Source organism: Phaseolus vulgaris, chromosome 2 (assembly GCF_051622355.1).
Source record: "Phaseolus vulgaris cultivar YP4 chromosome 2, ASM5162235v1, whole genome shotgun sequence".
In the NCBI taxonomy this organism is placed as follows: domain Eukaryota; kingdom Viridiplantae; phylum Streptophyta; class Magnoliopsida; order Fabales; family Fabaceae; genus Phaseolus; species Phaseolus vulgaris.
Window position 1 is genome coordinate 32,063,639 of NC_143499.1, and position 27,958 is coordinate 32,091,596.

The window sequence follows — 27,958 nt, forward strand, 5'->3', positions numbered from 1 at the left end:
TAAGTGGAGTTACAAAAGAGATCAAATAGAAAATTGTATAATTATTTATCATAGTGAAAAAACATTATATTTTAAAATTTTAATAAAATAATTTAATTGGAGTTGTTGGCAGTAAGAAAAAAAAAAGGAGGGGGGAGGGGGTAAAACACGTGGCGGTCAACTATAGATTTTGTTATATAAGTGACATATGTTTGATACGAAAATAGTGATGATGATATATATAGGAACAAGAACCTAGTATTTCGCCTAATCCTATTCCCAAACCCCTGTTTCTGTCACTTTTGTTATATCTTTCTCATTTCGTCTTGTATTTGCTAATTCTGAAAGAGAGATTAACGCTCTTGCTCACACTTGGTCAGCATTGTCAATGGCGCTTCATTGTCTCTCATCCTTTTCTCCAAAACTAACTATTTTCAGCATAAGGGATTTAGATAACCCTCTCCTCTTCTCTATAACCCATCTTTCTTCATCCCTGCTTCTCTTCTCTCCCAAGAGGTAATTCCCTCCCTTCATCACTTTCTTATTCTTCTTCTTCTTCTTCTCTTTCCTTCCCACTGTCTCGGCATTAATATTCCTTCTTTCCTTTCATAACTAACGCAATCTCATCGGTACCGTCTCCAATCATTTCATTTTTGTTGGTTTGTTTTGCGTTTTTGGCTTATCCTTAAAAGGTGATTGAAAAGAAAAAAGATGTGGTGTGTGTGTGTCTAATGAATTGTTGGTTGGTGGGGCTGCAGGCAGGGCATTTGGGATTGTGTTTGTTTCCTTTCATGCCCTGAGTGACATGAGCTCTTGATTCGTCTTTCATCCACTTCAACTCCTGCAAGACCAAAGGAGCAATCAATTCAAACGACACCATGTCGGGTACTATGTCTCCCAAAACAGGTTAACTTATCTTTGTAGGCTACACTTTTCATTTCTACGTCCTTTCCTTCCCCAACTTTCTTAAATACTAGTTACATTTTATTATCTTTTTGCTTTTCAATGTAATTAACTATTATTATTATTATTGTTGTTGTTATATTGTTATTACTATCTTTGGTATTATCATGGATGCGGCTCTTGAATGCTGTCATGTGTGGTAGGTTCTTTCAAGAAAAAAGCAATCAATGCCTCAAACATGCTGAGGAATTCTTTGACGAGAAAGGGTAGGCGAAGCAGCAAGGTCATGTCCATTGAAATTGAGGATGTCCACGATGCTGAGGAGTTGAAAATAGTTGATGAGTTCCGTCAAGCTCTTATTTTGGACGAACTACTCCCTTCAAAGCACGATGACTATCATATGATGCTTAGGTCTCTTTTCCTCTCCTATGCCCTTCCTTATGGATTCAGATTCTCTGCATTCGCATTTAAAGGCATTCTCATATTCAATGATGGACAAAGATCAGAAGACTCATATTTTATCTTGGTCAATCAACTTAAAACACATTCGAAATCTCTGTTGTCTGATCTTTATCTAATGGTCATAACATGAGTGCTAGCATGACTACCCTGAATCCGGTTCCGTTTATCATATGACTTGCTTCCTTCATGGTTATTTGTTCCGTGTCCTAGGATGGATATATACTTGCATATCATCTCATGTCATGTCATTGATTAAAATAAGAAGTTGAAATATACTATTTTATTATTTTGTTGTTCAGATTCCTGAAGGCTAGAAAGTTTGATATTGAGAAGACAAAGGAAATGTGGTCTGAAATGCTCAAATGGAGGAAGGAGTTTGGTGCTGACACTATTCAGGAGGTACTTGAAATGACAAATGTTTTGTGAGATTGAGGGGATTTATTTATTTCATTTTTGAATGCTATTGCTTTCCACGTTGGCAGTTTCATTTAACTAGTTTCTTTCCTCTTCTGGACCTTTTTGTCTCCTTTATACCAGGACTTTGAATTCAAAGAAATTGATGAAGTCTTGCAATATTATCCCCAAGGACACCATGGTGTGGACAAAGAGGGAAGGCCCGTGTATATAGAGAGATTAGGCCAAGTCGATGCCGGGAAAATGATGCAAGTCACAACCATGGATCGCTATATCAAATACCATGTGAAGGAGTTTGAGAGGACATTCGATGTAAAGTTTGCAGCTTGTTCGATTGCTGCAAAGAAGCACATCGATCAAAGTACAACTATCCTGGATGTGCAGGGAGTGGTAAGATAAAATAGTTAATTATATGTGCCAAGAATAAAGTCATAAATTATTAAAAAAAATCAAAATGAAAATGGCAAAATGTTAAAAGCCCAGAGATAGTATTCTAGTGGATTGAAAATGAATCCTGATATCAACAATAAAGAAAAAAATTGGAAAATATGAGAAGTTGCTAAAACTTTAAAACTGAATCAATGTCACAGGGGCTTAAGAGCTTCAACAAACATGCTAGGGAACTCGTTACTCGTCTTCAGAAGATTGACGGTGATAACTATCCTGAGGTATTTCTTAGTTTTTCTACTTTGATTAGAATTTTATTGTGAATAAATATCATGGATTACTGAGTAATACTATGTACATTGTTGCTTCATTGCAGACCTTGAACCGCATGTTCATCATCAATGCAGGTTCTGGATTCAGAATACTGTGGAACACCGTAAAATCATTCCTTGACCCTAAGACCACGGCAAAAATAAATGTGAGCATATAAACATTACCCTAAATGTGCTTGTTTGGTCAGAAAAATATAATAATGTCACTCGAACATAAATTTTCAGGTTCTTGGCAACAAGTTTGACACCAAATTGCTAGAAATAATTGATGCAAGGTGAGTTGACGAATAGGGGGAATATCGCAGCATCTGGTTTACCTTGTTTTACACGTACTTTTGATCTCTTTGATTGCATTCTCTGCTTTCATTCTCCTCCTCGAAGTCTTTCTATAGAACTGACAAAAGGTTGTTGAAAAGCTTTGGTTTTGCTTTGCCAGTGAGTTGCCTGAATTTTTGGGAGGTACTTGTACTTGTGCTGATCAAGGAGGCTGTATGCGTTCTGATAAGGGTCCCTGGAAGGATCCAGAAGTATTGAAGGTAAGCCTGTACTCCATTTTATTTGACCTCTTTCTTTCCCTTGCTTCTCTACAAATAACCTCAGCTGATAGTTTCTATATGTATCATTCATAAAGTTATTTTATTATGAAATTGCAGATGGTTCAGACAGGTGCTCACAAATGCTCAAGAAGAGGTGACTCACACGGCGAGGAAGAGAAATCAATTTCTGAAGTGAGATAGCTCATTCTAAGCTCTTTGGTTTATCTTGTGATACATTTCGTTTTCATTTAGTTGAGCCTCTTCAAATGCTATAGATTTTTTGTATATCTTTTTCAATTTTCTATAGACTCTCATGAAATTTTGAACTCATAAGTGAGGATATATGCCTAGGAACCCGAGACTCCCAAGTCTGAGGCAGCTCCGGCAACTCCCAAGTCCGAGGCAACTCCCAAGTCCGAGGCAACTCCAACCACTCAGGTTACTCCCGTTGCTGAAGAGGTATTTAAATATCCGTTCTTAATAATGTGTTTTAGATAGTAATTCTAGTGCACATGCATATTTGGGAAATGTTGGGTAATGGTTAAGGAATTAAAAATTAAATATTTTTATTAAAAAGTATTATTGTGACATTTTCACTTACGAGCCTCACAGGTCCCTGCTAAGCCTGTTGAGTTAGCACCAACGGTTGATTTGAATAAGCCTAAGGACGTAGGCCCTGCGGTGGGTTCAACTGCTGCTGTAGCAGCAGCAGCAGCAGCATCAGGTACACGTTGGATACACTTTTATTTCTTCTAATCATTCTATGCTAAATCTATTTCTTTAGCAACAAGCATATGCTAAGTAGGAAATTACCACGTGGTGGATTCATTAGTTAATTCATCCAACATAGATTCTTTTGTTTCTCTTATTATTTAAAAATGTGTGATTCCTAAAACATCTAAAGTCCGTGGTATCCAGTGCCTATCAAAGCCTCTTCTGCTGAATCGCTTCTGACCAATTTGCCTGCAACAGGGTTGTCTCCTGCAGAGTTTGCGGCTGTGATGAAACGCATGGCTGAGTTGGAGGAGAAAATGGTCATCATGAATAAGAAGCCTGCATCCATGCCACCCGAGAAGGAGCAAATGCTGAATACAACTATAACTCGGGCCGATGACTTGGAGAAGCAACTTTTGGCAACCAAGAAGGTACAACATTATTCATTATGCGCCCTTAAAGTATATAACTTAAAAGCAGAGCAGAGTCAGTTATTAGGTGCATTTGGGTAATCGAAATAATTAAACACTTTTTATCATATGAACACAGTTTACAATTCACTTCCACTGTCCCAAATAACTTTGTTTCTTGGGATGTATCGTGTTAATGGTTGTGCATTGTCAGGCTCTGGAGGATTCACTTGTTCGGCAAGAAGAGCTTTCGGCTTACATTGAGAAAAAGAAAAAGAAGAAGAAGAGATTTGTATGTAGCCCATCATCTTAACTTTTGGTACAGAATTATTTGGTTTACTAAAGGATTTTGGTTTTTTGTTGCAGTACTTCTTTTAAATAAGCAAATCAGTGAATGCCCGAAGGCGAGGTCCAGAGATAAACGAGGAATTAAGTTTTAGTTTGTGCCTTTCAGGAAGATTTCCCAAATGCCCTCTTGCCTAAATGTTCCTACATGCGAACTAGTAAATATTCTAAACGACAGAAGAAAAGCATATGTTGAATATATGAATTATGCTAATCGGATTTGTTGTCTCTATTAGGATAGGAATTACTCTCTCTGTATAGTATTATAAGAATAATATAGGACGGCTAATCCAGCCCTATATTAGTCCGTACAGAATCAATCAATATCTAATACAAAATTAGAGAGTATGTTTGACATACATATATATGTGAAAAACTAACTCACAAAACACCTCCCTTTTCCTGTCACACTAACGAAACAGCACTAACAAATCCACATCAAACCAAAACTTTCTACCACCCATATAATTCCTTTCTCATGTTCACCAAAAATACCTCAATATCAATAATCAACAAAAACAAAACAACAATGTTGAGTTTACAAGCTACCCACACCAATTGCAGCTTTACCTGGATCATGTTCATCACCTTGCTTCACACAACTACCCTTTTAATCTCCCAAAAATAATTCATAAAACTGGATGATTTATTCAACCTGAATCTCTGATCCATCAACCTACTGCATCCCACCTTCAATAAAATGCTACTTTGCGAACGCGGTGGCTGCCATTTCAATTCTTTTGCAGATCTCATCCATATCTTCACTTCTAATTTTTTGAATCACACGTTCTTTTAACAAACCCATCATAAAACGCTAAATTTTTTTTATCGTGAGATGAAAGACATCTCTACTATGGTGGAGGTATTTTGGCGCGTGTTTTTTCGATTTTGCAAACTGTGATCTAAAGATGATTAGATGTATAAACTAAAGACAGTTTCGTTGGCTCGGATAATGTATAGACCCAATTTAATTCAAGCAAATTGAATTGATTTTTTTTTAATTGAGTCAAATTCTATTAATCTAATCTAATTCATTTTTCTATAAATTGATGAATGAATTTTATATATTAAACTCAAAACGTAATTTAATTAATTCAAAGTTATTAAATAATATTAATATTAATATTATTACTCTATATTTTTTTACTGACATTTGTAACATTATATCATATTTAAAATATAAGAACTTAGAATAAAAATAATAAACCATGGTAATGTTATATCATATTTAAAGTGAATTTTTATTTATGAGTAACTGCATTTTATAAAAGACACAACTTATTTATGAGAAAGTATTTGTTATATAGAATTATTTCAATAAAAAAAGTAGTTAATTGAGCTGAAATAAACTAAATTAAAGTATTTTTTAAGTTTAATTTTTAGAAAATAAACTGCTTAAAAAACAGTGCAGAACATTACTTAAACTATTATGAAAGTTGAAAAGAAAATACATCCACTACCTGTTCTTGAAATTACCATTTTTTATACGAATTTTCAAATATATCTTTTTATTAATAAAATTAAATATAAGTGTTAAAATTTGTTTGTTAAAGATTATTTTAATATCAAGAAGGGATCTCAATAGACCAATTTGCACTGTCAAAAGAATGACAACATTTTTTCTGTTCCTATGACCAGATGTTCACCTTTTTGTCAATTGTTTGTTTTTTTTCACACTAAGAATTTAATATTTGTAAAAATTATTACATGCAATTTGTCTATAAAAGGTTGATGGCTACTTTGTTAATAAATAATTTGTGTATGAAACTTTTTATCTATTTTTCCAACTAGGAATGTAGTTAACATAATTAAATTACTTCAATTTATAAAAAAAAAAATCAGTTATGTTAAGAGAAAAGGAAAACATAATATATGTGTGATTGTATTATGTGATGATTGGAATATAGGGGAATGTATAGCAGTCACTGTAATAACAGAAAGGAAACTAAGTGCCTAATATCCTCCCCTTAAACTTATGGTTTGTCAATAACCATAAGTTTATTACAAAAACTAGAAAAAGAGGGTCCAGATACAGGTTTTGTGAAAGCATCCGCGACTTGAAACCTAGCTGGAAGGTGGATTAGCTAGAAAAACTACTTTTGAACATAGTCCCTAACAAAATGAAGGTCAAGTTCAAAGTGTTTTGTGCGAGAGTGCATGACTGGATTTGCATTGAGTAAGACAACACCCAGGTTATCAGAGAAAAGTTGAGGTTGTCCAGTGGATGTGCGAAGCTCATGGAGAAGAGAATGAAGCCAAATAACTTCAATGAGGACAACAACTATGCTCTGATACTCTGCTTCACTATTGCTTCTTGAAACAACCTTTTGCTTATGAGAGGACCAAGTGATGATGTTGAATCCAAGATAAACACTGTAACTAGTTGTGGATTTGCGATCGTCTACATCACTGCCCCAGTCTACATCACTGAAAGCAAGGATGTTTGTGGATGAGTTGCGTCTAATAAGCAAACCGTGTGTAGTAGTTCCGACAAGGTATCATATGATACGTTTGACTGCTTTCCAGTGGTGTTCCTGAGGATTTTGCATGAACTGGCAGACCTTATTAACAACATAGAAAAGCTCAGGGCGAGTGACAAGACTATACTGTAGAGAACCAACTCCAGAGTGATATAAGGTGGTATCTTGAACAGCTGGAGAAACATCCGGTGACAAACAAAGAGCAGTCTGCATGGGAGTGGGAAGCGAATGAGCTTGGTGCATGTAGGTTCGTTGAAGAAGATCATTGATGTATTTGGTCTGAGAGAGAAGAATGCTTCCATCTTTGAGATGCTGAACTTCGATGCCAAGGAAATAATGGAGACGTCCCAAATCTTTTAGAGTAAAGAAGGAGCCAAGGGTGCATATCAGATCTTGAATGTGAGAAGCTGAGGACCCTGTAATTATAATGTCATCAACATAGATTAAAATGAAAATGGTATAAGATGAATGGAACTTAATAAACAAAGAGGTATCACTAGTAGTAGAATGAAAACCAATGGATTCCAAGGTAGAACGTAGCTTTTCAAACCAGGAGTGTAGCGCTTGCTTGATGCCATATATGGCTTTCTGAAGCTTGCATACAAGGTGAGGAGAGGATGATTAAAAACCGGGAGGCTGCTGCTTGTAAACATCTTCTTGAAGATCACCATTCAGAAAAGCATTGTTGACATCAACTTGGTGCATGGGCCATGCAGCATAAACAACATGGGAAATAACAACACGAATGGTCGTTGGCTTGACAACAGGACTATAGGTTTCATTGTAATCAGTGCATGCGGTTTGATTGAAGCCTTTGGCCACAAGACACGCCTTGTGCCTTTGAAACGAGCCATCAACATTGTACTTGTTTTTGAAAACCCACCTGCAACCAACAACTTTGCCACCGCTGGGAAGAGAGGTGAGAATCCAAGTATTGTTGTTAATAAGAGCATCATATTCATCTGTCATAGCTTGAAACCACTGTGGAGAGTGAAGAGCTTCAGTGATAGTAGCAAGTATGGAAGACTGCAGATTAGTGTTAGAAAGAAAGGTCTTGGGTTTGCAGATACCTACTTTTGATCGTGTTATCATGGAGTAATTATTGAGATTTGTAGTAGTACGAGAATGGGGAAGAGAGAGATCAAAAGAAGAGGGTTGGGTGGTGTCAAAGGAGGGAAGATCAGAAGAATGAGAGGAAACAAGGGAAATAGGGAAAGTAGTAGAATGATGAGAAGATGTGGGTTGCGAGATTATTAAGGGAATGGGAGCAGGGTTAGGAGGAAGGATTTCTGGAGAAGAATGTGGAACAAAATTGTATTGTGGTATATTATATGGAAAAAGATATTCTTGAAAAAGAACATGACAAGATATGTAAACCTTACAAGATGAAGAAAGGCAGATGTAACCACGATTGTGAATGTTATAGCCAAGAAAGATGCAACAAGACGAGCGAAAACCAAGCTTGTGTTTGTTGTATGGTCGAAGAAGAGGATAGCAAGCACAACCAAAAGTTCTTAAGGATGTGTAGTCAGGTGCATGAGGGAAAAGAAGAGCATGAGAAGATTGGTTACCAATAACAGGAGAGGGTAAGAGGTTTATGATGTGAACATAAAGCAAGGGAAGCTTGAGATTTATGAGAAATAACAAACATCCATGTATAACGACTATAAGCATCAAGGAAAGAAATATAATAGCGTGAACCATTGGATGCACATACAGGTGAAGGTCCCCAAATGTCAATGAAAACCAATTGTAAAAGTGTAGTGTATCTGTTAACAGAAGCATGAAAAGGAAGTTGGTGAGCCTTACTGAACACACATGCATTATAGAATTGTGTCTGAGAGTTATATTGTATATTACAAGATTTTAAAACACGTTGAACAATAGGAAAACTAATGTGCCCAAGCCTGTTATGCCAAAGCTGTAAGGGAGGAACATTCGGTTTGTATGAAGCATGATTAGCAGTGTAAGAGAAGAAGGAAAAACATATAGACCATCTCTAACTATTCCTTGAATGAGAATCTGATGAGTGTCCTGATGTTTAACAAAACAAGAGTGAGGATAGAATTCAAAATAGACATTATTTTCTTTAGTAAATTGAGCAACGCTAATCAAATTTTTGGTGATATGAGGTACCACTACAAGAAAATCATGAAATAGAAACCAATTTTAGAGACAAAAAATAATTAGTTGCTATAGTGACTAAATTAGTGACCAAAGAGGATCTTCTATAGTTACGGAGCACCAAAAATAGATGGAGCAGAATCATCACCGACTGAGATGGAAGATTGAGAGATGTTAGCCATAAAAGTAGAAGCGGTAGGAGGATCATACATATGCCAACAAGTATCAACAATGTGCCCTTGTTTGTGGTAGATCTGACAGTGAGGTTTATTGGAGTTCCAAGGTGCAGGATGGAGGAAAGTAGAACGAGTGATAGGTCACGGTCCAAAAAAGAAAGGCATAGAGGTTGGATACGATCGACAACTCTGATTGTGACCACCACGATAGAGTTCGATGTGAAAATTGGGTTTCTTGGTGGGACGAGATGAAAACCATTGCGTGGAAACCTGATTGGCTTGAATGATGGAATTTTGAATGAGTTTATGTTTCTCAAACCTTTCTTCTTGAGCCAGGAGTAAAGATTCCAGTTCGTCAGTAGTGTAGGGATCAATACGCGAGAGAACAACAGTGATGAAACCATCATATTCCTCCGATAGACCATCAAGAATGGCATTTATGTGTTCGACATTTGAAATGGAAGCATAAATGGCAGATAGAGAGTCAACATTCTTTTTTATATCAAGAAGGTAGTTTGCAACCGTGCGGTCATTCTTGGGTGTGCGAAGAAGAAGACGAAGTTTCTTGATGGTGGCCCTTGTATGGGAGGCGTAATATGTGGATAAGCGTGTCCAGATAGCAGTTGAAGAGTCCAGACCAACCATTTTGGTTAAGATGGAGGAGGACATGGAAGCCAACAACCATGCGACGAGAAGATGGTCTTGCTTATGATATTGGAGAAAGAGGGGGTTGACTGTGGGTTCTTGATCTTGTTCTTCAAAAGGGAGAAACTGAGATGGAACATGAGTACCATCAAGAAGATGAAGAAGATCGAGCCCACGAAGAGTAGCAAAAATTTGTTGTTTCCAGGTTAGAAAATTTTCAATTATAAGTTTCAGGGTAATAAGAGTAGAAAAATGGTGTAAAGAAGGTGATGCCATTGGCGACGAAGGAGGAGAAAAAACAGGGAAAGAAGGTGATGAAGGAAAGGTAGCGGAAGAGGTTATGGAAAAGAGATAGCTCTGGATACCATGTTAAGAGAAAAGGATAACAAAATATGTGTGTAATTATATTATGTGATGGTTGGAATACAGGAGAATATATAACCGTTACACTGTAATAACAGAAAGGAAACTAAGTGCCTAATAAGTTAAATAATGCATATTAACTAAACTAAACAATAGTTGAAGTTAAATTCAACTTGGTCCAACAATTTTTTTTTTTTCAGTTTAACTTAGTTTGGATAAAATATTTTCTAGTTTAGTTCAGTAGTTATACAATACCAAAGCAAATTATTTATTTTCAACATTTATTTTCACTTTTTTTATTTTTTTATTTTTTTATTTTTTTCCAACATCTATTTTGTTAATAAAATATATATTATTGAAATGTTAATTTCATATTTAGTTTCAATTTAGCAAAACAAAATCTTGTTAAAAAATATATTTATTGAACTATCAACTTCTAGTTTAGTTTGAGTTCAAAAAATACAGTTTAGTAACTATAGTATTCATCACTATAATAGTTCAATTTAGTTTTTTAATATAGAAGTAATTTATTGAAATTTTTAAATAGTTTAGTTCAATTCATTGTTAACGTTAATTAGTTTAGTTTAGTAAAACTTTTTTAATAGTTTAATTTAGTATGATTTAATTTTTTCTTTCAAACTAAACTATAAACAATCCTAGTTCTCCCTATGTCATCAATGTATCAAATCTAAACTATCTCAACGTGTTCAAGTCATATCTTATCACATTCCAACTAAATTCAGAGTAACAATTTCAAAAGATTTAGACAATAGCACAACAATAGGAAAACTTTAACCCCAGTTCCATGTATTGAGAGATTAACATTAATACATAAATACCTAAAGAGAAACAATGTTTTCTATCATATTGATTCTTCTTTATCTGAAGTTATTACATCAATTAATTTATGCTCTATTTTCTTTTTCTTCTTTATCTGAACTCACAAGCTCTAACAATTATCCGATAACCAAGTTATAAATAGTAAATGGGTATTTAAGAGGAGTAACTTTTTAGTAGTACAATTAAGGTATATGATAAGTTTAATCATTTAAAAATTAATAATGATAAAAAAAAGCATATCATATTAAGGTTTATTTAATGTTATTTTAATTTACTTTACTCATCGTGCGAAAATTACTTTTTCTTTTGATAAAATAATATGTGTTGTGGGCGTTGGAAGACTTGAAAGTAAAGCAAGTACAGCATGCAAGCATTATGAAGAGAGCAAGAGAATAGGCATGGAACTTTACTTTATCGGTATTAGTTTCAATAATATTGCATTAATGTAATAATCCTTAGTGATCTTTACAGCTTTAACGCTCATTGCTACATCTCTAATTTAATGTTATCTTATAAAATAAAATAAAAAATTGTTAAAAATCAAAGAAAGAAGAGAAAAGAAAGTGGTCCTATCCTACTCACTCTACAATGCCCTAATTTTTTAGTATGGTAAAGTTGTAGATTTCCCTGGAATCAAAGCTAAGCACATATACTAAATGCTATACACACTACCTAAAATAAACGAAATAATGCCAAGAATATGATGTTAAACGAAGAGAAGACAAGTTTTGTTCAAAAGAGTTAGACTAATAGAAAGGTATATAGAGGATTAGGTATCCAACTATACCTGTTCCTTCGTTACATTGCATCATAGATCATGCCACGCTCTTTGTTATTTATTTTAGCCCTTATGAACATTAGTAATTTATAACCTTACACATAAACAACTGCACAAGTCTAGATTAAGGTTGTTACAGGTGTCCAAAAGATGAAGCTATTCAACATTTAATGATTTTAACTCATGAGACATTAGCGTTTGTAGCTTCTTTTCACCGACACAACAAAAGAAGAACAAAGAATACAAACGTGGATTTGATTCTTATAATAATATAATAATCTATCATTCTGTCACGGTATATGAAAGTCACTCTACCTTTTTTTTCTTCCATGTCCAATGGAAAGAAACACTTTCAATATCTCTGTACTTTTATATTATTGAATTTGTTTGTTAAACTTGAAAGAACATGTGAATTTAGTGTATATGATTGAATTGTTGTTTTAGAGACACCAAACTCACTCTTATACTCTTTCTCATCCTTCTCATGAGTTCTCACATTGCAGACAGTAAAACTCCATTTTTGGTTAGAAAATCTAGTCAAAATTTCAAGAGCTGCGATGAAGTCAACATGAGAAGGTGAAGGTAACTTGGTAGAGTCCATCTAATAAGACCCAGACAAGAAGAAAGAACTGCGAGGCCTTTCTGATATTATCATAGTTTACTTGAACAACTCAAGACTCGATTATAATAGTGTTTGGCTTGGTGGATTGAAATACTAGTCTTCTGTCCTAAGGAAGCACCAATGAATCCCTTGTCTTTTGAATACAAAATATGGATACAATCCTTGTAAGGAAACTTGTGAGATGGCAGCGAACATTAATTAAATTTAATTTCTTTGCACCACATACAGGCTAATTGGAAAAGTGTTCTTCATTTATCTAATGAGCATTACAAGTTCATATACGTAAGACTGCGATGATAACAAATTACAGATTCAATTTTTATTACACGTTTTGAATAGAAGAGATGATCTTGGATCCCCAATAGAATAAACAAACAACTAGAGAATGAATAAGAAACTAACAGCAAAAACTAGAACATAAAAATAGAGACTAAAGCAGAGAGTTTGTAGACAGAAACTGAAACAGAAAAGTGAGAAAAAGTGTAAGAACAAATTATTAGGTAAATATAAGAATATTTTACTAACACGAGAGTCATTTCACCCTTGTTGTAGTAATTTATTAGCCTAAATCACAGTTTGTCCGGTGAAAAGTAAAAGATGGAGCTTAAAAAAACAAAAGAAAGGAATCGACAACTTTCGATGAAAGAATACCGTAACAACGTCAAAGGAACCGGGTCCCTAGAGGTCCCTTTTACATAAATAAGACTAATTTATAATTTAAATTCATCATGACATTCATCTTACCTCATAATTCTTGATCTTATCTTTTTATCTTGTTAAAACTAATGAGAAAAATCACTCGAAAATGACTATTATTTCTGCATTAAGTAATTTTGCTTTATGCCAAATTAAAAGCATGTTGTTCCGTGCTTAGAACATCAAACCATAACGTTTATACTAGTGCTCAAAAGTGATATAACATGACAAGTATCAATAGCTAACTACTCTTTATCTTTTGTGCGGATTTGAAAATTAGTTAGTTACCAACTCCAGCTTTTCTTATCCTTCCATTGCGCTTTTTTTTTTTCATTCGTTCTCTGTCATGCAACAATTTTCAGTCAATTTCTTCTCTATAAATATCATACCCCATCATAATGCTCAACCAATCCAGCTAGAAAACACCTCTTCAACCACCCTTGTGCGCTTGTTGTTCAGGGAAGTGTTCTTGAAAGGAACAACAATGGTTAACTCTATAATTTTTCTCCTGCTTCTGTCTCTACTAGCCTTTGCTCCCTTCTGTCACTGTGAAAAGAAAAATGAAGGTTATCTTTACCCTCAATTTTACGACGGTTCATGCCCCAGAGCTCAAGAGATTGTCCAATCCGTTGTTGCCAAGGCTGTGGCAAAAGAACCCCGCATGGCTGCTTCATTGCTGAGGCTACATTTTCATGATTGTTTTGTCAAGGTCTCTATATATATGACAGAAAATAAACCCCATAACTTAGTTAAAATAATTAGAAAATCTATAGCAGTTTTATAACTCTCTTGAGTCATGCTGATGTGCATATTACAGAATTTAAAGTAATGATGTACACTCAAGTGATACTCTTTATTTTTCTTTATCTCTTTCTTTTTTTCGTATTATATATCAGTAACAAATGTGTTTATGGGCACATGGGAGTAAAAAATAATTTTTGTAGAAATTATATGGTTGAAATGTTTGACTCAAGTTTGATGTTGCAGGGGTGTGATGCATCAGTGTTGCTAGACAGCAGTGGAACTATTATCAGTGAAAAGAGGTCAAATCCCAACCGTGATTCAGCTCGAGGATTTGAAGTCATTGATGAAATTAAGTCCGCAATAGAGAAAGAATGCTCACATACAGTGTCATGTGCTGACATTTTGGCTCTAGCGGCTAGAGATTCAACTGTTCTTGTAAATACCTTTTTTTCTACACTCTGGAACGCTTATCTTGATATTTGACTACCAAAATTCAAAAGTTAGTGATAAAGCCTGATTAATCATTGCAGGCCGGTGGACCGAACTGGGAGGTACCTTTGGGGAGAAGGGACTCTCTAGGTGCAAGCATTAGTGGCTCAAATAACAATATTCCTGCTCCCAACAACACATTCCAGACCATCCTAACTAAGTTCAAGCTTAAGGGGCTTGACATTGTTGATCTAGTTGCTCTGTCTGGTACACTCCTAATACTTACCTGTTTCTCGGAGTTTGCCTTTAATTACGGTTATAGTTTGTTTAGATGAATATTTACAAACTTATTCCAAGATGAGTTTGATTTTACAAAACTAATTTTGGTTCAAATTGAGTTTCAAGAATAATTATGCATATTTCAAAATCAAGATCACGGTAAAATTAGTATAAAATTGTAAACTAACGCAATAATTACATATATATTCATCTTTGAAAAAATGATCTTAAATTAGATTTGTATTAGAATTGTATGGAAAGTTTAACCCAACATAAAGTTATATTTTTTTCACTTCCAAACACATGGGCTTTGCGCAAACTTCATTTTGACAAAATACCATCAAACATGACATTTTGTTGTGAAGTCCTAATAGGACTTCCTGAACGTGCGTTTGATACTTTCACATATAAATATAAACATAGTATAAATCATCTTAATTTGAGGATCACTTTGGTTTCACTGAATTAGCAGTATTGTATAGCTGCATCATGAACAAGTTTTGATATGTTATAGGGAGCCACACTATAGGAGATTCCCGATGTACCAGCTTCAGGCAGAGACTCTACAACCAAACTGGCAACGGAAAAGCAGATTTCACTCTTGATCAACAGTATGCTGCTGTATTGCGCACTTCGTGTCCAAGATCTGGTGGGGACCAGAATCTGTTTGTCTTAGATTTTGTTACACCACTTAAATTTGACAACTTCTATTACAAAAACTTGTTGGCTAACAAGGGTCTGCTAAGTTCTGACGAAATTCTCTTGACAAAGAATCAAGAATCCGCGGATTTAGTGAGGAAGTATGCAGAGAGAAATGACCTGTTCTTTGAACAATTTGCCAAGTCCATGGTTAAGATGGGAAACATCACTCCTCTAACAGGATCAAGGGGAGAGATCAGAAAGAACTGCAGAAAAATTAACAAGTGATGAAGTAACGTCATTGTGATGTACCACATGTGAAAATTGCACCTGGATTTTACTTTTCTTTCCATTGTTTACCGCATTTGAAAACATGAGAGTCAATTATTGTGATCCTTGGCAGTGTCCTGATGTGCCTTGAATAATCCTTTTGATAGCGTCATTGTGTGTTTAAATTGAATTTATGTAATTAGATGTCTAAGGCCCAGTCTTGAAATTTGAATAAATTTTTCATGTTGTTGGGATTTATATGTTGGTATGAATTTCAATGAAATTTGTATAACCTTTCATGTGAAATAAGATATAATTCAAATAAATAAATAAGCGCTAAATAAAGTTTGTAAAGCATTAGTTTATCAGAAAAATAATTTTAATACATTTATCAGGAAATCAAAATTAATAGCTTTTACATTATTATTATTTTTTTTTTTGTAATTGTTCCGGTTAGGGAGATGAGACCTATGAAACTATTGAAGTCTTCGTCTTCCTCCTTCCTTCGGACAGGTTGCTAGGGCTTCACTGGGATCCTTCGGCTCTCGGTCTCGGTAAATGCCAAATGGGAGAGGTACCTGCAGAAGCTGCAGAAGGCACTCCGACGCTCAAGTCAGTAAAGGGTGCTCGGTACTCGGGTAGGTGTAGAGTAATATTGACGTACCTTGCTTCTTGTAATATGTGATATTTATATTATTTTAATGGGCTTACCTCATTGGGCCTGATTACTGGAGTGAATCACACTTATGATTGCATTACTTAATTCTTAATGGTATTTTAGTTTCACTGACCTTGATTTGAACGTTAATAGTTATATGTGTCGATCGGCCTGGCCGTGCGTGGTGTCTCGGCCAACTCGGTCAGGGAGGTTGAATCACGTCAGAGTGTACCTCGGTCAACTCGGTCAAGGAGGCCAAGCCACGTCGGTGTGTCGGTCGGCCTATACCTGTACAGTAACCTTGAATCTGCACCTTGGAGAGTATAGTTGGTAATTAAATTATTAATTATTGTTATAAATATAATTTGAGAAAAAAAAAAAACAAAGCATCATCTTAGGATATCCGAGGAGGTTGAAAGTTTTTAGTTATCCAACATAATTTTCGTAACTATTCGGTGTTTTGTTTCAATGTTGATTCTGGAAGCATCTTGGTTGATTTCACTATCCCGCACTTATCTCTACTATAGTGCACTGGTAAGTTAATCAAGAAATTACACACACAACTGTTTTGGTTCAATTGGCTGCAATTTTGTTTCTAATTCACAGAAAATTTGTCTTTGAAAACTTAAGCTACTATGATTTATTTGTTTTTCCTGTTATAAGCTTCTCTTCATGGTGGTTGAGCATTGTTTTAAGCTTCTGCTATGGATCGTTAAACAGTGGGAACTTCTTTTTTTCTGCTTGAGACTTTATGGTAGTTAAGCATTTGTCTTGTTTGCTTCCGTTAAGTGGTTAAGCCTTTGATTTATGGCTTTTGTGTAATGGTTAAGCTTTGAGTTTGGTAGGAAAGTAGTTAGTTTGTTGTCTATATGAAGACTCTTTATAATCCTTTTGTATTACTTCTTCCATCAATCATTACACATATTATTTTCAACTTTAACAACGTGCATTACGTATTCATTCATGCTCCAGAAAAGGGGTAGCAATGAGATTGATACAAATGTCTTAACTGAATGAGGTACAGAATTTACTACTTGATTATTGAGATTAATAATGACAATTTTTTTCTTTCGCATTACATTAACACTGAAATTCTTTCTGCCGCTTCAGCTTTTGCTGTAAACTAAAAAGAAATGGTTTGTGGGATAGTGACGTTCGACTGTGTTGTAATAGAAAGAAACAAAACGAAAGAACAATGAATATCCAGAATCCTTTTTTGGCCAAATTAAAAAATTAAAACCATAAATTAAAAAATTGAAATAAATCTCGGGCATTTACATTTGACTGAGCTAGCATTTGTCATAGCTGTTCAATCTCAGAGAAATGCACCATTGTGGCAAATCCCTGTACTGCTCACATGCTCACAATTAGTTACTAGAAGCCATTCTCAAAGAATTTGAAAAGGAGTAAGATCCTGCGTGCATAGAAGTGAAAAAAGACTGCTCAGTGCTTGACCCATCATCAAGCAGTATGTACATTGCCAACAAAAAATTAAAGCAGGCATCTGAACTGAACAATCGAGTGTCAGAACTTGCAAATGCTTCCATTCCATAGATGAAGGTATGGGTCTCCTATCATTACCACCAGCATTGCGCCAGCGATTAATCTGCAGTGTGGTATGCAATAATGAAAGTAAGTTTTTACAATGTACTTCATATCAAATCTTGTATCAGATTGGTGAATAATAACGTAGAGCTTACCAAGTGCCAAAATGTCTGTAGTTGATTCAATTACCGGAGTATTTGTGAACTCGAAGAAATCTTTAGTCCGAAGTTTATGTTCAAATTCTACTGGCATTCCTATAATCTTTAATTTCTTCAGAGAAGTGATAGCTTTCAGTCCTTCTGGAATCTTTTTCAGCTTCTCACAACGATCAATAACCATGTATTCAAGCCTTGGCATTGCACTTTGCTCAACTGTCCAATCCTCCAATTCTTTCAAAAGAACAAATCGCAAAATATGCAATTGTGAAAACCCTTCAGAATTGAAAGTCAGTTCAGGCCAATCGTATGCCCCTTTACCCAAAACGAGCATTTTAAGGTTTCGTAATCTCTGCAGTTTGGCAATAGACTCCTTCTGCAGGTGGGAGTTATGTAGAGTTAGTTTTAAGAGGTTTGGTGGGAACTCATGCGGCTGAGGTAGCTTCTTGATCTTTCCATTTAAAGAGAGCTTCTGGAGATGAGTGCACTGAGAGAGATGCATAAAGATTGGAAATTCATCCTCTTCAGATACAAGTGATAATGACAGTGAATGAAGGTTCTGTAATCCTTGTGCGGTAGAAAGTACAGAATTCACCATTTGTCCTGATAATTCACAGATCCCCAATTGCCTGAGGTTAACCATATTCGCTAAACCACCATCTACTATCCAGTTTCCAGCCTCAATGTGTGGTAGGGTTTGTAGATTGGTTAATGTGTCCAACCGTAGATGGCCACTATCTGGAGAATCAAATGGAGTGTATAGGAGCAGATGTCTCAAATTCACCAACTTCCAAATTACGTTTGGTATTTTCTTCAAAAAACAACAATACCTTAAATCAAGTGTTTGTAGGTTTAGCAAATTTCCAATGGAAAGTGGAAGTTCATCTTCTAGATTAGTCTTCCTCAATCCTAGATACCTCAACTGAATCAAGTCCCCTATTGTGCTTGGCAGGCTAACTACCCGAACACCATCTAATTCTAATACCCTGAGTAGCTTAAATTTCCTGTAGATGAAATTCAACTTCTTTTCTTGCTGAAAATTTAAAGGAAGCCAGGGTTTCCTGGCTATATCTGCATTATATTCTCTGTTGAAGAACAGCAAGGAACGTGAATGATGCGCATTGTGTTTTAAGGAATCATACCTCTCATCGCAAGAATGCATGGACTGGCGCCGGGCTTTAGTGGATGGACCTGCCACATCACCTTGAAATATTTTGAGAAAATATTCCTCTTTTCCCTTAGAGAGAGAAAGATCCCTAAGGAGATGGTGGATGCGAATTGTTTTTACTCTGCCTAACGAGCTTACTGTTCCCACTTGAATCATGCACCTACCAATCAACTCATTCAAATATTTCTGAGCAACACCTTCCGCAGTTTCTTCTCCTTCTTGCGGAAGAAATCCCTCCGCTACCCATAGTCTGATCAACTTTTTTGTGTGAATGTCCACACCCTCTGGGAAAAGACCCAAATACAAAAAACACGATTTTAAATGAGAAGGCAAATCATTGTAGCTTAGGGCCAAAATTCTTGTTATCTTCTCTTGCTCTTCTAGCAAATGCCAGCTGATATTTTGCAGAACCCGTTTCCACTCCCCACTTGACTTGAGTTTCCTAGACAGCAAACCACCGACCACAACCACAGCCAAAGGCAAACCTCCACATTTGACAACAATCTCCGTCGCAAGATTCTTTAATTCTGGAGGGATGCCGTTCGTTCCAGGAAATGCTTTGTTACAGAGCAATCTCAAACTCTCATCTTCTGTCAATGGCCGCAACTGATGAGGATTACTACAGGCATCAGCATGTAAAGCAACATCCCAATTCCTAGTGGTGAGCAATATCTTACTTCCCATCTTCCCTCTAGGAAAGGCAGATTTCAACCCATCCCAAACCTCCATTCCCCAAATGTCATCAAGCACCACCAAATACCTTTTCTCGCTCAACACACTGCGCAGCTTGTTGATAAACTCTTCCTCAGGTATTCTCCCCATTCCATCTCTGGGGGGAGCATCTACATCCCTCAGTATCCCTTGCAGAACGTCCCTCCTCCTATACTCTTTAGAGACATACACCCACGCTTTGCACTCAAAATGGTTGGTGATTTCGGTGTGATTGTAAAGCTTCTTAGCCAAAGTGGTTTTCCCCGAACCACCCATGCCAACAATAGAAACTACATAAGGCTTTGGCTCCAGGGCAAGCAACTGGGTAAGAAATAACCCCATGTCATCTTCAAGCTCAATAAGATACTCTTCCTCGGAATAAGGTGAAGGCTGTCTCCACTGCCTCAGTCTTTCATTACTATCATTACCATCATCACCGGTCATCACGACACCGTATGTTTCTCGCCTGTCGGATATACTCTTGATCTTGGAGAGGATCTTGTCGATCCTGGTTCTGACCTTGTACAGATGCCAAGGTCTGAACACCTTGACCAACCTGCTCTGCATGGTTGTGTTGTACACGTAGGTTTCTATTAGTTCCTCTGCCTCGAAAGCCACGTCTCTGATTTCCGACACCCACAAGCGAACTCGGTCGCTGCCTTCTTGCTTGGCATCTGCGTCCCTGAGAAAGCTCTGCATCCACCCCAATTCGTTCTTTAAATTCTCCACCTGCCTTCTTACCCCTGCCAGCGGCGAAAACACCGCCACCGCTTGCTCCACCAGCAGCGGCGTCAGCAGCTCCGCCAGCTTTGCAACAACTGTTGACACGGCAACCTCGGCCATCGTATAATGTCTGCTGCTGGCAGGTTCTCCCAACAAGAGAGAAGACTTGATCTTGAGAAAATGGGGGGTTTCTGTTCCACTTCTTTCGTATGTGGTGATGAGAAGCTTCCTTGAATCAACAGTGACCTTCTGACTTTTTCTCCCAGCAGTTTGACTGACAACTGTTGATCAATGATTTATGAGTTTCCCAGCAGGTTATTATTGACGTATTGTTTCACACTCTCCTTTGAAGAATTTTTGTTCTCAATAAACCCTTTTCCAAACAAAATACCCTAAATAGATATTCGCACAAATTTTTATTACAAGAGATTTGAAAAATGATAGTTTCATAACTTTTAGAATTGTATATAATTTTTATATAAGAATTTAGAAATTAAAAAAATTATAATTAAATAATATAAAAATATTAAAATAATAATATTAAAAATTGTAATATAATTATATAAAAAATTGGGATTATCAATATATCATTATTCTATATTACTTTCAAATTTTGGCACTTCAAGAATCAATTCTTATTTCTTCACTCTGTGCATGACAGGCAAATAGGTTGGAAATTCTGAAATGATATTTTCATTTTTTTTTACTTTCTTTGTAAGAACTTCAAATCTTTTACGAATATTAAATTTAAATATTAATATAAATTATTAAACTAAATTCATTTATATTATTTGAGTAATTAATGGATATTTTTCTTGTTAATAAATTTACAAATTTAAAACATTTTATCATTATTGAAATTAATAATTAGTATTACTAACTAAATTTTATTTGAATCTAAATTATTAATTTAATATTTTAATTAAAAATAATATTAATTGTTGTAATAATTTAAAATGAACATTTTAATATAAATTAATATTAAATTTTATTGTTAAAATTAATTTTGATTAAAAAATATTAGTATTATTATTAATGATTTTATCAAAGTTTAATTAAAAAATTATGAGTATTAATTATTCATTTAAAATATTAAGGAAAATGTATTATTTTTTTGTATAAACTATTATTAATAACATAATTTTATTATTAAATGTATAATTATTAATAGAAATAAACTTTATAATCTATTATTTACCGAAGAGAAACTAAAATATCAATAATTCATGAATATAACAAAAAATTAAGAGGAAATAAATTTCAAAAGAAATATATATATACATTACAATGGAACTCATATATTATATAATGATTAATTTGTTTCTTCTCTTTATCATAGTAGTTAGAGTCTTTCAACTCTGTGGAATGTGTATTAACTAGATTCATAATTTATTTATAGGTATAGTGAGACACTTTTGGTCATTCTAATTCATAATCTATTACGTTAATTGAGACATTTATCATTTGATTCACAGCACATCTTCATTAATATGCATGAAAGAGTAGAAGATAAAACGTGAGACTAGGAAAGACAAAAAAAAAGGAAAAATAATAGAAGTAAATAAAAAAAAAGGACAATTTTTTTTTGTATGATATGCATATTTTATAAAAAAAATTATTATTTTCAGCAACTGATTAAAATTAAAAGTAGACAGATATGATCTGAGAGAATGTTAAAATTCTCTTAATTTAGTTTGAAGTTTTTAAAAAATAATTAAATTAAGTCTATTTTGAGAACTCGTGTTTATGTTAAAAGAAACAGGTGCTTTCTTTGAGTCTCAGTAACAAAACGACGGTTTTGCATTGCGTTTTAGAAAAGCCGCAGCACTGTGGCCATTGCAAAGGAAGAAGGGAAGAAACAGTGTATTTGAGGAACAGAAGAAAGAGAAGGATGACGGGATTAAGGTGGAGTATGGTCGTAACGGTGACGTTCGCTTTTTTTGTGTTGTGGTTTGGAACACTGCACGTTCAAGCCTCTAATTCTGTTTCCGCCTTCGTTCAAAACGCCATTTACTCCAACAGAATCACCGTTTTCTCCAAATCCTATTGCCCGTGCGTTCCTTCTAATTTTCCCCCTTTTCTTTTTATGCGATATCACTTCTCTTTTCCTTCATTCCATTTAATTCTATAATGTCTCAATAATTAGGGTTTTCTACTCTGTTTCTTGTTCGTAGCTATTGTTTGCGCTCAAAACGCTTACTTGCTGAACTAAATGAGAAACCGTTTGTGGTGGAGCTCGATTTGCGAGGTAATCATAACCAGCCAGTTTGCGTGTGTCCTGTTAAAATATTCTCGTTCTTCAAACTTTTCACGTGGATCACGTTGCTTGTGCTTTTCTCCTCTTGTAGATGATGGGTATGAAATTCAGAGCGTTCTTCTGGATTTGATAGGTCGAAGGACAGTTCCACAAGTATTTGTGAATGGCAAGCATATTGGTGGATCAGATGGTTAGTTCTAAATTGCTAATTTTATGAGTTATCATCTATGTGGGTGTTTTCATTACATTGGTTCACTCATACTCACAGCTGAAGTACCAATTTACTTTTTTTAAGATAAATATTTGCATGTCCAGTTGGAGTGAGGGATTGTTTGGGAACCAAAATTGATTGAGTTAAAGTCACTTGTAGAATTGTAGATTTTGCGTTAGGTAAAAAATTCAAACATGGATTGTTTGAATTTATTTGTGAGTTGGGTACCCATTGCACCCTTTTGTTGTAAAAATATCTTTTGGCTAACCAAAAAAAAATTCAAAACTAATTTTACTCAAAATCAATTCGTTGCAGATGCGATCTCATTTATAACTTTAAAATAACAATCTCAAATTCTATCTGTTATTCTTGTTAGTTATTATCTAAGGTCTACAATTAACCCCTCGATCTGTTTTCGTTTTTCATTCACTTTGTTCCACTCACTCAGTCTTGTTACTTTTATGCTGTTTGGCAATTCAGATCTCAGTGCTGCAGTCCAAAGTGGTGAGTTGCAGAAACTTCTCAGTGCAAGTTGATGTTGCACTAGAGATTTGGGAGCATTAGCATTGTAGCTTCTACTATTTATTGGTATGTGGGGACTGACATCTTTCATTGTTGATGAGGTTTTCAAGCTTATAGCAGCATAGTACATTTCTTTTATTTTTGGTTATTTAGGCGACAGTGTGTATTCTTTAGTACAGGAATAACCTGTCGTTTCTTCATTCTGCTTCGAATCCGCATGGATTCTTCATAAAGAAATGTAGGACTCTTGAAAGGATGGGCTGTGAAACGTTGAGTTTGAGCTCTAGTTGGTATATTTTTCTTTGGGTTAAACTGTTGATTACTTGTGAATTTCAATTTTATTGATCGTGCTTATAAATATAAAAATGAAAGACAAATAGAATGCCAATTTTAGACCCCGGCTACAACAAACTCAGTAAAGCAATATTTCTCCTTCATTGATTGAAGTTTTGGTGAATCAACCCCATATGATGGCGTGGAGACATAAAGATGGCTGAAATATTGTTTCCAGCTAGGAAATTATGATCCTAAGAATGAGCCAAGGTCAAACTGTCCTGTCTTACTCAGTTTACACTCATGAACTATTATTCAACCAGGCACAAAACAGAATAATAAGACATGTTACATTGGCAATTAAAAATCTAAATCAGTGGGTAGGTGCACCATATATATGACAAGTTTTGCATTATATGATATTAATCTCGGAGCAATTAAACTGAATACAGATATACACATGCTATGAAAACTATAAAATAATAGTGTGACGTTTTCTGGAAGCTGTTGTGCCATATAGGGCTGAGAGGCTGAATACACGTTACCGCCACTGCATAGCTCGATTCAAAGCACTCCTTGAATTAAACCACTAGTGTTTTATCCACTATCACTTCATCAGGACACAGCTACAGACTCGGGCCTCCATTTGCCTCTTTTTGCACAGAGTACACCCTCTTTTATTTTGTCAAATAATATTTCCCAATGTAGAGACTTTAACAAAGTTTCCACTTCGCTGAGGGTGGAAGTTTCATCACGGACAATCAGTTTACCTCCCGGTCTAATTATTCTATCCACCTCTGCCATAACAGCAGTTAGTTTGCACCTAAGGAGCCAAAACAGCAGAAATGGGTCAGCATAATGCAGTTATTCTAGTATGAGTGAAAATTTAAGGATCATACTACTTCCATCCATACCTATCTTTTAACTTTGAGAAAAGATTATCTGCATGCAGCAGATCATAAGATCTTGGATACGTGCTGAAGGATTCACACCAGTCATGATATATCCCAAAAAGACCTCTCTCATAGATGACGGGAAGTGTGTCCGGAGTATCTACGGTCACCACATTCAACACCCAGACGGGAAGATCCCTTAGAGCTGCCGCAAATCTGCACGAACGAGACTGAGATTGAGGATTTCATATGTATAAGAATGTAGAATAGTTGTACCCTAAGTTGAATCAATACCCCCCGTAAATGGATCGCATATTCATGACATTTCTCACGTTAGACCAAGTTATACCAATGTTGCTCAACTCATCTACAACATTTTTCCAACGATTAGTATCTGCTGTAAAATCTTGGGGAGCTGGTTTTCCATAGATCCCAATCTGCGAGTTGTTTAACCAATATGGGGGTTTATTTACTCGACGAGGCCAAGCTTCAGGCCATTTGGCTCCTCTCTCATTCTTGTCCACAGGCACCCTGTGTATGCATGCCTGCAGAGGTACATACCTGAAATATAGTAAAATCGACAGGTGTCATGTTCTAAACTGATCCAATATCAACCATACTGCGAGAGATTTACCAGGCAGCATTTGGATCGTCATCATCCTTGCACAGTGGAGGTTCACTTTGCTCCCTTTGGTCGTAGCATTCGTTGGTTGTGGGTTTGCGATAAACGGCGGCACCAACACGATTCAGTTCATCTTTGTTGATGGTCACAAGCTCCCAACAAATGGACTTTGTGAGTATGGTCATTTCTGGAAGAACATTATAGGATGTCAGTGACTCTTAAATCGTGGAGTTAATTATCTTGTAAAAAATAAAAATCAAAGATATGATATGTAATAATCCTACCCTTCCATATCTCGACATCTTCTTCAAGCTTCTGGTACACAGGAGTTGCAGACCAAACAAAATGGCCACCTGGTCTCAAAAGCCGATTTAGTTCCAACAGCAACATGCCACCTAGAAAAGAGTTTCACATTATTCAACAATCATGGTTTGCACAAAACTCAACCATTATGAACAATCAATAGGAGTTAGTAACACCAACCATCTGAATGCCAAGGTACTCGACAACGTGCACAATGTACAAGATCAAAGACACGACTGGGGAATGGCAGCCTTTGAGAACCCATAACAGCAGATATGGCAGGAATCCCTCTTTCAAGGGCAAATTGCACTTGTGCTTCATGTTCGTCTTTAGGAGCAAAAGACATTGCAATAACATCTCTCTCGAATAGAAACCCTCCAAAACTACCAACCCCACACCCAACATCCAAGACTACCCGTGTATGTTTTCCCCATGCAATAGAAGGTTCAGCCTGCGTGAGTCAAATTATAAAACCACTGAGCAGAAATTATGATTTATTAGCAGTATAAGTATGGTTTTCTCATTCTGACATTTGTAATACATAAATGTTACATGCTGGGTATTAAGTTTTAACGAATGGCATAGTTATTAAATTGAAATTGTGATTACCCGTTGAACAAAATCAATGTAATGGAGAGCTCCATTAATGAACTGAGTGCCACCTCCAGGGAAGGTCAAGAACTCTCCGGTCACCTTCACCCAGTTCTGGTGTCCCTTCACCTCTGCTAGCTTCTTGTGTGGTACATTGTGGTACCATATCTATTTCGAAATATAATCATGTAAACATATCAGCCTCATGTAATCTACTAGTGTCATGCTTTAATGAACTTCTTCACAAGTATTTACGAAAGAGAATAAATAAATTGATTTTTTTTTCATATTAGTTAAGCTAACTTATGCACCTAAATATATTGGATGTATCTTTCAATAAAAAAATCACCTTATCTCTGCTGTTAGGCCACTCGATGGGCGTTTTGTAACCTTTGGGAAGTGGCACCAGACAAGTAGGAGGGTCCTCAGGGCAATGCCTTTCCCTGTGTTCGTAGTGTTTTGTGGTACGCAACTGTTTCAAAGCCTTTTCATTGTCCAAACACGGTATATAATCTTCATTCGCAGTGACATTGCAGAGGTACCATGTGTGATCTTCAAGTTTCTCTTCACTGTTTGATTCAACCTTCTGTCTTTTGTTTTCTTTCTGTGACTGAGCAGCTTGTGTTGACCACTGCTTCTTTGACTTGCCACCTTTCTTCTCTCCTTTTGGCTTCTGCCTTACCTCACCCACATCTTCTACTCTCTGGTTTTCAATATTCTCAGACACTTCCTTAGAACTTGTTTCCTTTAAAGCCGCCTCAGAGTCCTGTTGCAACATGTCTAATTTAGGATTTGCTTCAACCACGCCTTTGCCTTCTTGAAGTTGTTCCTTGTTTTCATCATCTTCCTCCGGTTTGGACCCTCGAGTGTCAAAACCTTGAACATCTTGCTGCTTTCCAATGCTCTGTTCCTGATTTTCCACCGCCGCCCCGGTGATTTCTTGGCCCCTTTTGTTTTTATTAGAAGCCTTGGTGATAGTTGGCCGAACTTTCTCAGGCTCAGCCATTTTCACATCACTATCTGCACCAGCTTCGTGCATCACGGAAACTTGCTCCTTTTGAGTTAAAGAGCTTTCCTCGGACAGCTGCGCGTCCATGCTGGCAATGATGTGCTGTTTTTGTGACTCATCGTCGGGATTCTTTTCATCAGATTTTATGGCATCATCTGGAAGATGACCAGGGTTGTCCCCAAAGACAGAAGAGGAACCGTCTTTTCTCTTTTCTGCAATTTTTGCAGCAATTTTTGAAGCAATTTCATGGGAGGTGGTAGAGAGTTCATCATTGGTGGTTGCAGAGGTATCAAGGGACATTCTGGTTGCAATGTCTTCATCGCTCTGCGTTACCGACTTGGAGGTTAACATCCACACGCCAAAAACACATAGTGCAATGAACACAAATATTGTCAAGGTTGATACGTAAGATGGTGATGATGATCTCTTCCGTGTTTTAAAAAGTGCCATAACAGAATGTGTGTGTGTGTGTCTGTTGAAAGGCAAATTATGCAATGGGTCCAAATTTATTAAAGAAGATGCTGAAAATGGGTGATCTGCATGGCGTTAGAGAGATTGAAAGTGAGGGAGATGTTGAAATGAAGATGGTAAGAAAGAGTAGGAAATATTGTAATCGTTGTAATGAGGGATGATCCAAAAGAGTAGGAATAGGAAATCTGTTAAGAAAGTTTGGTTGATATCTATGAACTTGGCAACATAAAGAAGCGACGTGAGGCTTTACTCTCTTCTTCTATTTTAACCATACTTTAG

At 35.9% G+C, this 27,958-nt stretch overlaps 5 protein-coding genes across 9 annotated transcripts; 3 read left to right on the forward strand and 2 right to left on the reverse strand.

Annotated features, from left to right (window-relative positions):
• The first annotated feature begins 204 nt into the window (after window positions 1–204).
• LOC137811496 (phosphatidylinositol/phosphatidylcholine transfer protein SFH12) lies at window positions 205–4,696 on the forward strand. Of its 4 annotated transcripts, none has more exons than XM_068613277.1 (15): window positions 205–495; window positions 738–885; window positions 1,086–1,293; window positions 1,644–1,743; window positions 1,882–2,148; window positions 2,349–2,426; window positions 2,522–2,623; window positions 2,703–2,752; window positions 2,914–3,013; window positions 3,131–3,205; window positions 3,365–3,472; window positions 3,626–3,737; window positions 3,986–4,158; window positions 4,352–4,429; window positions 4,504–4,696. In XM_068613277.1, exons 2-15 carry the CDS (start codon window positions 858–860, stop codon window positions 4,513–4,515), a joined length of 1,491 nt encoding a protein of 496 aa, XP_068469378.1. In that variant the 5' UTR covers window positions 205–495; window positions 738–857; the 3' UTR covers window positions 4,516–4,696. The 4 variants fall into 4 exon arrangements, with proteins under 4 accessions (XP_068469378.1, XP_068469380.1, XP_068469379.1 ...); XM_068613279.2 differs by having other exon boundaries at window positions 327–495; window positions 738–864; XM_068613278.1 differs by having other exon boundaries at window positions 482–608.
• Window positions 4,697–13,266: 8,570 nt separating this feature from the next.
• On the forward strand, window positions 13,267–15,825 carry LOC137811499 (peroxidase 72). The gene is made up of 4 exons (XM_068613282.1): window positions 13,267–13,915; window positions 14,194–14,385; window positions 14,481–14,646; window positions 15,173–15,825. Exons 1-4 carry the CDS (start codon window positions 13,553–13,555, stop codon window positions 15,583–15,585), a joined length of 1,134 nt encoding a protein of 377 aa, XP_068469383.1. The 5' UTR covers window positions 13,267–13,552; the 3' UTR covers window positions 15,586–15,825.
• Window positions 15,826–17,395: 1,570 nt separating this feature from the next.
• On the reverse strand, window positions 17,396–20,859 carry ZAR1 (HOPZ-ACTIVATED RESISTANCE 1). Of its 2 annotated transcripts, XR_016518651.1 has the most exons (3): window positions 19,068–20,796; window positions 17,926–18,990; window positions 17,396–17,831 (listed from the first exon to the last, which is right to left on the reverse strand). XR_016518651.1 is itself a non-coding variant. In XM_068613281.2 (2 exons), the coding sequence occupies exons 1-2, from the start codon at window positions 20,645–20,647 to the stop codon at window positions 17,827–17,829; spliced, it is 2,727 nt and encodes a 908-aa protein (XP_068469382.1). In that variant the 5' UTR covers window positions 20,648–20,859; the 3' UTR covers window positions 17,396–17,826. The 2 variants fall into 2 exon arrangements, 1 of the variants encoding a protein (XP_068469382.1); XM_068613281.2 differs by having other exon boundaries at window positions 17,926–20,859.
• Window positions 20,860–22,259: 1,400 nt separating this feature from the next.
• Window positions 22,260–23,829, forward strand: LOC137811501 (Glutaredoxin family protein). Its single transcript, XM_068613285.1, has 4 exons — window positions 22,260–22,579; window positions 22,702–22,775; window positions 22,876–22,974; window positions 23,476–23,829. Exons 1-4 carry the CDS (start codon window positions 22,419–22,421, stop codon window positions 23,529–23,531), a joined length of 390 nt encoding a protein of 129 aa, XP_068469386.1. The 5' UTR covers window positions 22,260–22,418; the 3' UTR covers window positions 23,532–23,829.
• Window positions 23,830–24,188: 359 nt separating this feature from the next.
• On the reverse strand, window positions 24,189–27,883 carry LOC137811500 (S-adenosyl-L-methionine-dependent methyltransferases superfamily protein). The gene is made up of 8 exons (XM_068613283.2): window positions 26,549–27,883; window positions 26,218–26,367; window positions 25,789–26,059; window positions 25,590–25,700; window positions 25,318–25,492; window positions 24,978–25,244; window positions 24,705–24,899; window positions 24,189–24,613 (listed from the first exon to the last, which is right to left on the reverse strand). Exons 1-8 carry the CDS (start codon window positions 27,656–27,658, stop codon window positions 24,406–24,408), a joined length of 2,487 nt encoding a protein of 828 aa, XP_068469384.2. The 5' UTR covers window positions 27,659–27,883; the 3' UTR covers window positions 24,189–24,405.
• Between the last annotated feature and the right edge of the window lie 75 nt (window positions 27,884–27,958).

Excerpts from the sequence above, each read along its gene's own strand:
- LOC137811496 (XM_068613277.1), top strand. The coding sequence starts at position 858 with ATGTCGGGTACTATGTCTCCCAAAACAG. Across the intron at positions 1,744-1,881 it reads GTGCTGACACTATTCAGGAG|GACTTTGAATTCAAAGAAAT; the intron begins GTACTTGAAATG and ends CCTTTATACCAG. Across the intron at positions 4,159-4,351 it reads AACTTTTGGCAACCAAGAAG|GCTCTGGAGGATTCACTTGT; the intron begins GTACAACATTAT and ends GTGCATTGTCAG.
- LOC137811499 (XM_068613282.1), top strand. The coding sequence starts at position 13,553 with ATGCAACAATTTTCAGTCAATTTCTTCTCTATAAATATCATACCCCAT. Across the intron at positions 13,916-14,193 it reads TTCATGATTGTTTTGTCAAG|GGGTGTGATGCATCAGTGTT; the intron begins GTCTCTATATAT and ends TTGATGTTGCAG. Across the intron at positions 14,386-14,480 it reads CTAGAGATTCAACTGTTCTT|GCCGGTGGACCGAACTGGGA; the intron begins GTAAATACCTTT and ends TAATCATTGCAG.
- ZAR1 (XM_068613281.2), bottom strand. The coding sequence starts at position 20,647 with ATGGCCGAGGTTGCCGTGTCAACAGTTGTTGCAAAGCTGGCGGAGCTG.
- LOC137811501 (XM_068613285.1), top strand. The coding sequence starts at position 22,419 with ATGACGGGATTAAGGTGGAGTATGGTCGTAACGGTGACGTTCGCTTTT. Across the intron at positions 22,580-22,701 it reads TTCTCCAAATCCTATTGCCC|CTATTGTTTGCGCTCAAAAC; the intron begins GTGCGTTCCTTC and ends TCTTGTTCGTAG. Across the intron at positions 22,776-22,875 it reads GGTGGAGCTCGATTTGCGAG|ATGATGGGTATGAAATTCAG; the intron begins GTAATCATAACC and ends CTCCTCTTGTAG.
- LOC137811500 (XM_068613283.2), bottom strand. The coding sequence starts at position 27,658 with ATGGCACTTTTTAAAACACGGAAGAGATCATCATCACCATCTTACGTA. Across the intron at positions 25,493-25,589 it reads AGATGTCGAGATATGGAAGG|AAATGACCATACTCACAAAG; the intron begins GTAGGATTATTA and ends ATGTTCTTCCAG. Across the intron at positions 25,245-25,317 it reads GACGATCCAAATGCTGCCTG|GTATGTACCTCTGCAGGCAT; the intron begins GTAAATCTCTCG and ends ACTATATTTCAG.